General features: G+C 37.6%; 1 protein-coding gene across 1 annotated transcript in view; it reads right to left on the bottom strand.

Moving 5' to 3' along the window:
- Positions 1–9572, bottom strand: part of LOC149257439 (uncharacterized) — a 62505-nt gene extending 52933 nt beyond the window's left edge. The window contains exons 1-2 of the mRNA XM_089414298.1: positions 9117–9572; positions 6735–8619 (exon numbers count right to left, since the gene is read on the bottom strand). Coding sequence (XP_089270424.1) covers positions 6735–8429 — 1695 coding nt within the window. The 5' untranslated portion in view covers positions 8430–8619; positions 9117–9572. The remainder of the gene's footprint in view (positions 1–6734; positions 8620–9116) is intronic.
- Between the last annotated feature and the right edge of the window lie 2685 nt (positions 9573–12257).

Below are 12257 nucleotides of genomic sequence, written 5' to 3'. Positions count from 1 at the left end.
TAACACACACATGAACTAGGATAAATAAATATTACCACAGATGCACCAGTCGATAAAACACCAGAAATTGGGCGAATAACTAAGCCTTTTTATTAACGTAGAGAACTGAGTACATCAAATGATAAGAAAGATAGAACATGGGCTTGCTAGAACAAGCAAGGCAAGATCCCAAGTGAATATGATGGCACCCAAATGCTGGAAATGGCTTTACTACCAAATCTGCATCGACCTAGAAAAATTGTTGCTACCGCTGGAAAGGAACTATTGATTTATCCCTCCAAACTGCTCCAAAAATTCTGAGAAATTAGCCACAGGCACTACTCCACCCACTCAACCAAACCCAGAAATATCTCACGGACCCAAGTGATGGAAATGGTCCTGGGGTAAACTACACCCTCCTCCAATAATTTTCTATTGTTGGCTGTTGAATGGAACTAGGAATTATGCCCTCATAAATGCTCAGAAAGTTCTATAAAATTAATCCTAGCATCCTCTCACCAAACCCAAAAAAACCCAGAAAGTGTTTGGGTTGAATCCACTAACCCCCGGTGACCCCTAACAAGTGTGAATTGCAAAAAAATGCCCCATGGTTCAGACACTGTTGAATTAGGCCCAAATTTCCCTTCAAGAAATCCCCCCCCTAACTCCTGCAAATTTCTCCCCTCAATCACCAAGTAAATCCCAACTCGAATGTTCCCCAAATTTTGAATCCCTGCAAGTGCACAGAAGCTATCAGTAAACCCCTGCGCAATCCCTAGAATAGACAAAATCGACCCTCTAAAATGCAACACTCTCACCCCTACAATTCACCAAGGAAAAACTCATTTTCCCTTAGGATAATTCTCTGCAAATTCTCCAGCCAATACTCCACTAATTGCTAGCTTCTCTCAGCCCCCACGAAATTCTTCTGCGCCCTTGGAGTAGCAAGCACCAGTTGAAAGAAACTTGTAAAATAGCTCCTCAATGATTCGGAATCAACTCCCCAAATTCTCTCCTAGGGTGACACTCGAAGTTTATCGAAGGAAGAGTTGGAATTTTCGCTTGGAAATTCCTTGCGCTAAACAGCATGGTTGTCTTGGCTAAACAGCTCAAGAGAACTAAGTTTGAATGGTAAAATGATCCAAGATGCCAAAATTGAGGTCCTCAAGCTCTATTTATAATTTGTCGGCCTCTTCTCCCTTTGTGATCCCCACTCTCTCTCTCTCCTAATTTGCACTTCCTTTTTTTCCTCTGTCCTCCAAGAGTGCGAGTTCCCTCCTTGGGTCGAATTTATCTTTCTTGTGGCCCCCACATTCCACTAGCGCTGCAATTTTCCCTTTTCCTCCTGTCTCCCAAAACCAGAAATGTTCCCTCTTTCCAAAATTGCCTCTAATGCGGAAAATAAAAATTGGGGCAACGCATTATATCTACTAATTATATTCTATATATATTTCACATCTCTATATAAAGAAATATTATTATTTCTAATTATATGTTTATTAATTAAATTTAAAAGTGAAGATTTAAAATATCATGGTTATGGATATGAAACATCATTAGTTAAATTTACTTTAATGTGATATGCATTTTATGAATATTTTCCCAAAGAAATTGTTTGTAATTTTATTAAGAAAAAATTACAATCCAACCAATTGAATTGAATCAACTTATTATTTTTATTACTCTTTTCAACTGACTCAACATCATGTTTTATTATTGGTATTTTTTGATCTAACGCTTCACTACAACATCTCATCTAACAACATCACCATACTAGGCTGTAGAGCACCTCTCAACACACTCAATGGGAAAATACCACATCCCTTCTCTCTATCACTTGATGAGTAAAGGGATCATATAGAAGATATGCCTTTGAAATTTCATTGTAACCACCCAAAACACAACAACGACTTTTGGGTTGCAATTTGTTTCACTTTGGCTTGAGAATATGGGCATGCACCTGACCCAAAAATCCTAAAATGTGAAAACAAGGGTTTTGAGCCATCCCATATCTTGTATGGAATCGTGCCTCCAACTACACGAGTGGGAATCTGGTTGATTATGTGAGTTGCAAAGACAACCGCTTCTCCCCAAAAATTTGGCGCCATTTTCTTGCCTTCAGGCATCCATCAAGCCACTTCTAGAACAACCTATGCACTTATAACCAAGAACTTTATGCCATTGTAGAGATCTTGAAATATTGAAGGCAGTATTGTAAGAGCCCTAATTTCAAAATACCAGAATATGAAATTTGAATAATTAATCTAATGAATACCAACCTGTCTGCTCTGTTGCAAATCTGCCTGCTCTGCTGCAATTCTTGTCCGGCTACGTTACCAAAATGGCCAAAATCTCCCTGCCAAACTAGGTACAACCTAGGTACTCAGTCTCAGAATGCTATCCAATTGAAGCAATCTGATCCCCAGTGCCCAAAAACTCAAGTACAATCAAGACTCAAGACTCCTTCATGGTTGTACCTCCGTGTTAAAAATTGTTCTCATGTATGTACCTCTGTGTTAAAAATGGTTCTCCCCCCCTTCCTCAAGATTTCCTTCCTCCTTTTAACTCCTCGTCCACGACCTTCCTCCCATCTCCATGTCATTGTTTTGTTACGTGTAACTTTTATAAAATCAAATCTCATTTGATTTTGTTGATTTTATTTGGATACATAGATTTGATTTGATTAAAGTTTATTATTATTTTAATAAATTAATTTGATTTATTTAATTTATAATTTTAATTAATTTATATTATTATTTTATTAATTTTAATTTGTAAATTAAAATTAACATTTTCTTTTAGTTTAAGGATATATCATACATCTCATAAGAGATGGTTGGTATTTAAAGGTAAGATCTAGTCTTGAAAGTAAAAAGTCAAAAGAACCTAAATTTGAGGGGTATGAACTAGAAGATGATGGAATCTTTGCGATTTCATGGAAGAATGTATATTCCTGATAATGGGGTTTTCTGAGACACCATCCTTAAGGAAGCCCACAGAGCAGTGTATTGTGCACATCCCGGGGTAAAGAAAATGTATACTGATACCAAGAAACTCTTCTTCTGGACAGACATGAAACGCGATATCATTCAATTCGTTGCAAAATGTCTTGAATACCAAGAAACTCTTCTTCTAGACAGACATGAAACGCGATATCATTCAATTCGTTGCAAAATGTCTTGAATGTCAACAAGTGAAAATTGATCATTGTCACCTAGCAGGTCTCCTGCAACCTCACGACATTCTTATGACCAAATGGGAGATAATTTCTATGGATTTTATTGTCAAACTACCTCTCACTCCACAAAAGCACAATGTCATTCTGGTTGTGGTGGATAAATTAACAAAAAGCATCCATTTCATTCCCGTAAGAGATACTTACGAAGTTGCTGACGTAGCTCGAGTATTCATAAATAAAATTATCAGATATCATGGAGTACCTAAGAAGATCATATCAAATAGAGACTCACGATTCACTTCAAGATTCTGGACTTGTATGCAATTAGCCTTAGGAACTCAACTAAATTTAAGTACAGCTTATCATCCTGAGACTGATAGGCAAACAGAAAGAGTAAATCAAGTACTAGAAGATATGTTAAGAATGTACGTTATGGATCAGCAATCGCACTAGGAAAAGTACTTATCCTTAGTCGAATTTGCATACAATAACAGCTACCACAGTTCAATCGGAATGCCTCCATTTGAAGCATTATACGGCAGACCTTGCAGAACACCGTTAAGTTGGGACAGGTTAGAAAATCGAGTGATAATAGGGCTAGAATTAATCCAAGAGATGGAGGAACAAGGAATACAAATTAGATAACAGTTAAAAGAAGCACAGGATAGACAAAAGAGTTATGCTGATACTCACAGAACTGATAGGAAATATGAAGTAGGGGATCAGGTTTTCATCCGCATCAAACCAAATAAAAGCACTATCCAATTTGGAAAAGGGACAAAGTTGTCAACCCGATTTATCGGACCATTTAAAGTCATGGAAAAAGTTGGACCTGTAACCTATCGTCTTGCACTACCACCTCACTTGCATAAAGTTCATAATGTATTTCATGTATCTGTATTAAGGCATTACATAGCCGACAAATCTCATAACCTTCAATGGAAGTAACTGCAGGTACCAAACAAGGGAACCATTTCAATCGAACCATTACATATACTAGAACGTAGAGTTCGACAGCTCAGGAATCGTCTAGTAGACCAAGTTAAGGTCCAGTGGGACAACTATAGCCCTAGATCGGCTACTTGGGAAGATACAGAAATCATATGTCAAATACCCCAACTTGTGTCAATTTTCAAAAACTTTCAACTATATTTTGTATATATTTACTTTACTTGAAATCAAATACTCAAAACCATTTTGGAAGGATCACATATAGAAATAAATTTTTACGTTACTGAAATATGATCTATGTTATCTGCTTAGTCCTAGTGGTACGTGGACGTGTGATGATGACTATCAAATGCCTATTGGGCAATCAGGTTGATATAATCGACACTAATAACCTTGAGAGCCTATGAATGGTTAGTCAGTATAGTTGACGCCATGGCACACTCTAGTAGAGGACGGATAGGATAGAAGCGGAAGAAATTAGGAAGAATAGGATGATTCTAGAGTAGCTTGGGAACCCGACAGGGGCAGAACATGAATATTATAGTTGTAAAATCTTAAAATATTCAAGAAAACAAATTTTAAGTACCCATATAAAACAAATTGAATCCCGAAATACAAAGACTTATATGCTCACATTAATCACTAATATATTTTAGAAACCCTAATTTCGGGACAAAGTTTTTGGAAGGAGGGATGTATGTAATGACCCACCTATAGGCTATAACTATAAATAAAATATGAATATTAGCATACATACGAGACCTCCATACGATAGCTATGTATGCATGGACCTGCATGTATCGCACCATATATAAACTGGTTACTACAGGAGGAGATATAAATTGAGGTAATGAATTAATATTCAAGCTCTTAAATATACAAATTCCCAAGCTACTATTTCTCATAAGCATGCCAACAGTGGGCATCATATTTGCAGAGTTTATCCTTTGTAGTGCTGTGTAGGAGTGGAAAGTCAAAGTGGTTGTTGATCGTAAAAGGCATCATATGCTTCTGACAATGAATAATGATATTATTTGTTTTGATTCCTTGAAAGAGGCATATGAGATGGATGATTTCTTTGGTCAAATTGTTGAGTATTCTCATAATCCTGTGGGTGCTGTTGAGAACTCTTTTATATGATCTTTTGATGTTAGATGTGTTTCTGTTTTGTGATAAACAGCTACATATTCTTGCAGGTTCTATCCAAGAGAATTTGCTTCAAGACTCACATAATAAACAACTTAATGGACATGTTGGTCAGGATAAGACCTTAAGCATGGTTGACAAGAGATGCTTTTGGAAACAAGTGTAGGGATGTGGACAAGCATGTCCACTTGTGAAAGTTGGCACAGTGCTCAAGAGGGTCTGCAGAATACCAGATGGCATATGCAATTGCCAAGACCAAATGGATTGCGGATGGACAACTCTACAGACTGTGTTATTGACAAGTGTACCCAGTATCTCAGTCATTTTTGGTGGACATTTCTGAGGAAGTTGGACAAGAAGCCACAGTATATAGTTTTCCTCATCAACCACAAACTGATGAGCAAACAGTACGTCAATAGAAGCGTTGGAAACATGTTGCAGACTATGTCACAAGGTTCACCAAACTTCAACCTTGAGGTTCAAAATTTGGTGAACCTCAAAAAAAAATTGAGGTTCAGCGAACCTCATCAAACCTCATCATCATTGACCAAGTCCACAATCAAGCTCATAACCTTGTGTTACAGCTTAAGCTCGTAATCTATCGTCACAGTTTCCAAGTCCATAATAACATTGTTGATGTATATTGATGTTCATTTCTTAGTACTTCATGGTATATTTCATTTCATTTCTAATATATAGACGAACCTCATCAAAAAATTTGAATTCAAACCAAACTTGCTCATTACTGAACCCAAAATATGTGACTTAGGTTGCAGAGTATTTTTACGGAGCAATGAGCACATTGAGATTTGTGCTTTGCCGCAAATTAAGTTTGTTCCAACCCGACAACTATACTACAAACATATATACACAACAATCACATTTCCACAAACTTGAAAGGAGTGGTGAGTTTGATGGAATTAACAACTGATGTGCATGCCAACAAAGATGCTAGAGAATTGCAGAGCATATCCTTGAAAGTGTGTGCTATGTTTCATTCATAATGTATATTGACAGAGAATAGATAAGTTAGGATCAACTTTGGTAAGCTTAGCTGTAATGATGATAACGATTTCCAACACGGTTTCTAAGTTATTTTCATTTTGTTACTAGATGTAGTAAAGGCAAGCTTCTTCTAACCTAAGAAAGTTCTATTTTGAAACAATTAAAGGGCACACAAAGGTACAGATGGCATTCAATTTAAGTATAAAGGTAAATATTCATCCTAAACTTTAAATACTTGTTTTGGAAATTAAATTGTACAAAGTTTATCACAGATAACTTGGCAACTATCTAATCAACATTAAATAAGAAAAATGCTCTTTTCAACTTCAAAGAAAAGGATGAAAGGGAACTGTGGCTTCTTGGAACAAGAGGTCAACCAGACCTAAAATATGTTTGCTTTTTCCTCTGCAGTCATCTAACGTTTGTCCATGTAGCATTCAACACAAGAACTCAAAAAAGGGTTTGTGTGGTCTACCTTGACAGGAAAAGTTCCAGGAGGCAGTTTTGTTGTGAACAGGTCCCTCAATCGACGAACAGCTTTAACCTTGTTTGCCAAGATGTCAAGCAAAGGCAGGAATTCTTCAGTTTTGAGAGGAAAGTCAGGTGTCAGCCACAGCACTGGCTTCACCCCTTTCTTGTATTCTCCTTCATGTTGAGAATCACTGCTTGTGCTCGGCTTCTTGGTTTTATCTTCCTCTTTCTTACCCTTTTTACTGGCTTTCTCTTTTCCCTTCTTCATAGACGTGTCAGTTTGAAAACTGGCCGTTCTGTGCTCAACTGATTTATCACTACCAGTGGAATTTTGATTTGGCAACTTGTTCATTGGGGAATTAGAATCATCAAGAACAGAACCACTGCAGCCTTCAGCATCTCCATCCTCAATGCTAATAGTATATTTCAAAGATCTTGTCCTTTTAATTCCGTCACTCTTTCCTGCCTTTTTGCCCCAACTGAGCCAACCTCTTTTATCTTCTTTACCTGAGTCTAACAGTACAGCAGTCTCACTCTTCTTATAATCTAATGCAGATGCATAATCATTCTCATGCCTGAAGCTGCTATTTCGTCCAAGACATGCAGAATCATCATCATTTGTACCACCTTGTGCTGCATCAAGTACATTTTCCAACTGCCTCTTCTCCTCTTCAGTTAGGATATCCTCATATTCTCCTTGATCTGCTTCAAACATATCACTTTCAGCTGCAAAGAGCTCTTCATCACTCATAGCCCCTGGAAATTTCCTTGACCTTATACTGACCACCACATGAAGCATATCGAAGATCTTAGCTTTCCAAGGACCTACTGTCTCGGTCTTCTCCTGCCGCCTCCAAGTCAACTGTGGCACAAGCTCAGCCTGAGTAACATCAATGCCAGGTCGATAAAGGCTAGTCTGAGACATTTGAGCTACCTCATGAGCAACTTCTGCGTCGGATGGCAGGGCACCTGCACCTTCAAGTGCATTGGTTATTTCCTTCTCTTTATGGTTAAGCATAATCAACGAACCAGCCGCTAATTTCCCATCCTCGCTGCCTTCCCCCAAAAATAAAAAGCTCTGATCGGACCGTTGTATCCTGAAGCCGTCAAAACCAGCAAGAGTCATGTCGGCGCGCAAATTAGAGCCTCGCTTCCAAATTTTGTAAGTGTCAGAAGGAGCAATGCGTCCAATGAATGGGATCACGGAACTCTCAAATTGAAAAGTAACCTCCATGTAGAAATCCCTCATTCTTCGCATTGCAGCAACTATCCGAGGCAAGCGACGGCACCACTTTGCCCAGGCCAAAGGCTGATAATGTCTAGTAATAATCAGAGCAAGTGCGTCCTCTCTGGCGCAGATGGCCTCCTGCAAAGCGCTCCATCCTTGTTCATTCTGCAGACTCCAATCTGCACCAGCAGCCATAAGCATATCAACAGACGTTGCATCTTTCAGTTTAACTGCCAGATGAAGAGGAGTCTCTCGGCCTGGCACATCTCTGCGGTCTATGGATGCCGACAAGATGTCTGCACGCTCCTCTGCTAAAATTGATTCTTCTTCGGTATTAACTTCGCCAGCCTTGGGAAGGCGGGGCAGTGAAGCAAAAATCTGACGAAGGGCTGCATAGTCCCTGTTGGCCACTGCAAAGTGCACAGGGCTGTGTTCATACTGCTTAATTTCAGCTGCAGAAAGCTGTGCCATGGTAACAGATAGCCTCGAAACCCTTTGCTTAACAGCCCCAAAAAATGCTTAACGCTCACATGAGATTTCCAGACTCCAGATAATGGAATTCCCATGGTTTTACAGGCTCAGAAAGAGATTTTCGGATGGCCTTACATCCCAAAGCTCCAGAAAACTTACCCATTGCAATAATAGGGCAAATGGGCTTCCTCTGAAACAAGGTATTATCAATTCTTCATAACATGTACTCACAAAGGCTACATGGGTATTCAGAAACAATACATGTGTGCTCAAAAAGAATAAATGGGTATTCACAAACGCTATATGGGTGCTCAAAAATAATACAAGGGCGTTCAGAAACGATATATGGGTGCTCAAATCAACGCATGAGCATTCGGAAAACACTATATGAGCGCTCAAAAACAATATATGAGCATTCAGAATGACAGAAAACTACCTGATAGATAACAACAGCATCGCATTTTTACTATAACAGGCAAGGATTATGGAAAAGGGATGCTAAGACCTACTCTATTCTTTTCTAAGTCGGTCTGCTCCTCTTATCCTCTGCAACAGCAGACAACTACCCTTTACCATGACCTCAAATTACCCTACACACGATTCCCAAAAGGCCTAAACCCCATCGAGAATGATCCCTTAGAATAAATGCAAAGGAGGGAAAATGATAATCGATTACAACACTGTTACCTGCAGCAGTTCATAAGCCTATACTGTCATATCTGTACCTTCACGTGCTCCTCCTGCTCTGCTCTGCTCTATGATGTTTCACATCACAAAATTGTCACAGGGTTTCAGCCTATGGGATGAAACCCTGCATCATGAACAGGGAGGGGATGGATATGAATTACCAAAAGCGAACATAATTAACCGAATAAGGCAACATTGGTGGTGAATATTTAGATTGGAATGAAAATAAAGTACAGTTTTGCAAATTTACTTCCTTTGGTGCCATACTTCCACCATGTGTTAATCATTTGAAAGTAGAGTCCAAAGTTTGGAGAGTTTCTTCGTTTACACTCCATTTGATTCTTGCCATTGTCATCGTAGGGCAGAGGGCAGCCTCAGCTTCCTTTGTCCAATTTACTCAACATTTGACCAGATAAAATCATTTACTGCTTGCAGCCCCGGCTTCTTTGTCCAATTTACTCAACTTTTGACCAGATAAATTCATTACTGCTTTCTTTCTCCACAAATTTTACTCCACATTTGACCATATAAGTTCCCTAGTGCTTACTTCCACCACAAGTTTTAATGGTCGTATACTTCCACGGGATTGATCCGAAAAGGCGAATACATAAATTGTAGTGATGTGTTCACTTTCCCATTGGTCAACTCTACGGGAAGAAATCAACGCATGAATGTTTGAAGAGTCCAACAAATTAATTATGAAAGCAACGCTCAAAGGGCTATAACGTTGAGATTTGTTGGATCACTTGCATTGGGAGATTGACGAAAGGTTATTTTAATTAATTTTTAAATTTTTATTTATATATTTTATTTTGTTATATTTTTTTTCAAGAGAGTGAAATTAAAATTTATTATAATTTTAGTGAATAGTAATGAGAGTGATTATGGGTTATTAGGTTGAGATGAAGTGAAAATAATGATTATTGATTTTTATTTTTAATTTGATTTATTTTTATTATTTAAAGGTATTGTTCAATTATTTTATGTTTCGAAGTTTTTGTTTAAAATTTGGTGAAATATGTTTTGTTAGATCAAATTTATGATTTTAACAAATTCATGTTTAATTTTAAGCAAATTTTATTAAAAAATATTTTTGGAAAAGTTCTCATATGTAGAAATAGATTACAATTTATTTAGATAAATCTTGTTATTTCAAATGATATTATGAATTTGTAAGGAGACATTTTTATTCATGCTAGATGTTTTTGGATCTTGAATTGTTAATTTACTTCATGCTATATGTTTTTGGATCTTGAGTTGTAATTTACTTCCTTACATATGAGGAAGACAAACTCTTAGCTAATCAAAAGTACTTTTAAATCTTAATCCAAGACCAAAATGTGGTTTCAACATAAATAGTATCAACAATAAATCTAAAGTCAAAGCCACTATCCCTTACAAACATCACTAAAACTACCTTTAGTGGGGTCGTATACTTTTTATAAATATTTTTTTTAACCATGGTGAATTGATAACTCATTGGAGTAATTTCGGCGAGGCCTAAGATCAACCCTTCCGATTGTCATTATTTATCAATATTTAACTTTAATCACTTACATGAAACTAAATACTGCTCTAGATTGAGATTTAACCTCTTGCCTAAAAAAATGATTTGTCTTCATTAATCCTAGAGGAAAATTGGAAGTGTGTTATGCTTGGGTTTGGAAATGCTTTGTAATGACTAAGAAAAACCTATTCATTCCTATAAGGTCTAAGGTTGGTAATGGAAAAGTACATTCATCGCCTAATCACCCTCGAAGATTTCAATATGATTGTTAGGCCTATGACTAAGAAAGGCCCAACTAATCACAAACTTGCTTCAATCCTAACAAGAGCACATTATGAGGCCTCAAACTCCAAGAAATCACTTACTTTCGTGTTCTTTAGAGCTACAATAGACAAGCTAATTCAATGGCTAATATGGCAATAAAATTAAAATGAAAGGCACTTTGGGTAATTGGGAACCAAACAACCCAAATCATTCCATAATCCTCCCATGTTAATTTAATGACAAGTACCTTGAGTGTAACATAATATGGGTCCCTTATGTAGGCTCATCCACTAAGATAGAGCTATAAACATGATGAGACTCAACATCCCTTCACACATGTTTAAGGTTGCATGTATGGGAGTTATTAAAGCGATGGATTTAATCTTCTCCAAGATATGTAGGATAATTGATCAGTCAGTTTTTATCCAGGTGGGAGGATGGCAAGTTCCTTTGCATGTGTCTCCTCAAGTTGATCATTGGTTTGTCTTTCTCCCTATGGTTTTTATTCAGTTGAGACTTTTCAAAGCTAGAATCCTGGTAGTTTGTATCCGTTTTTTTTTTCTAGCTATGGTTGCCTTATTCTCAAAATTGAATTTTTGAGAGTTAAAATTTCAGGTTTAAAACTTTGGCTCTTACATCCTAGCTCTGGTTTTATATTTGTTCAATCTCCTCTCAACTTTAAACTCGACTCAAAGGAAAAAAATTGGTTCAACTCCACTCTTTGTATGACCTTAAGTCATGTTGTGTTTATCCTATCACTATTTAATTTAGTTTTAAGGGAAATGTTTGTCCCCTTAGATTATGGGAAGTGGTGTTGAATTTCTCCTTACCTCTTCTATAAGTTTTGCTACCCACCAAAAGTGGGTGACCCCATAAGAGAAATTTTTCTCCTACCATCTCTTTTAGTCGGCAACCAACAACCCTTGACAGTCACTAATAGTCGATGGCAATGTGCCATTCATATCTCTACCACTTGCATAAGTGGTATGTTTCCTCACCCATTTGGCAAGATCACATGTTGGAATGTGGGCTTCCAATCAAAAGGCACTTTATTCATTTTGAAATCGAGTGCTTATGCTTGTTTGTATTTTGGGCATTTAGCATGGGTTTAGAGGGGTTTTGACTGTCATTTTGTTCCCTCACCTTAAATGGGAGCTTAACCTTTCATCCTAGTCCAGTGAGACCTCCCCTAATGGCCCAATGGGTATAGGAGGGGAACTACTTGGGAAACCACGATCTCAATCATAGTCCCATCTCTCCTTATTCCATACTTACCACTTTCCATCTTACATTACGAGCCTCATATTCCACCTCCCTCCTTCGGGTTTAATTGACCATTGGTTCTTTGAGATTGGAACCATGCTTCCTCA

Source organism: Pinus tabuliformis, chromosome 6, assembly GCF_031772625.1.
Source record: "Pinus tabuliformis cultivar Carrire ecotype Pingquan chromosome 6, CPIR1, whole genome shotgun sequence".
Taxonomy (NCBI): domain Eukaryota; kingdom Viridiplantae; phylum Streptophyta; class Pinopsida; order Pinales; family Pinaceae; genus Pinus; species Pinus tabuliformis.
The sequence above is the reverse complement of the archived record's forward strand: the minus strand, read 5'-3'. Positions and strand labels throughout refer to the sequence as shown.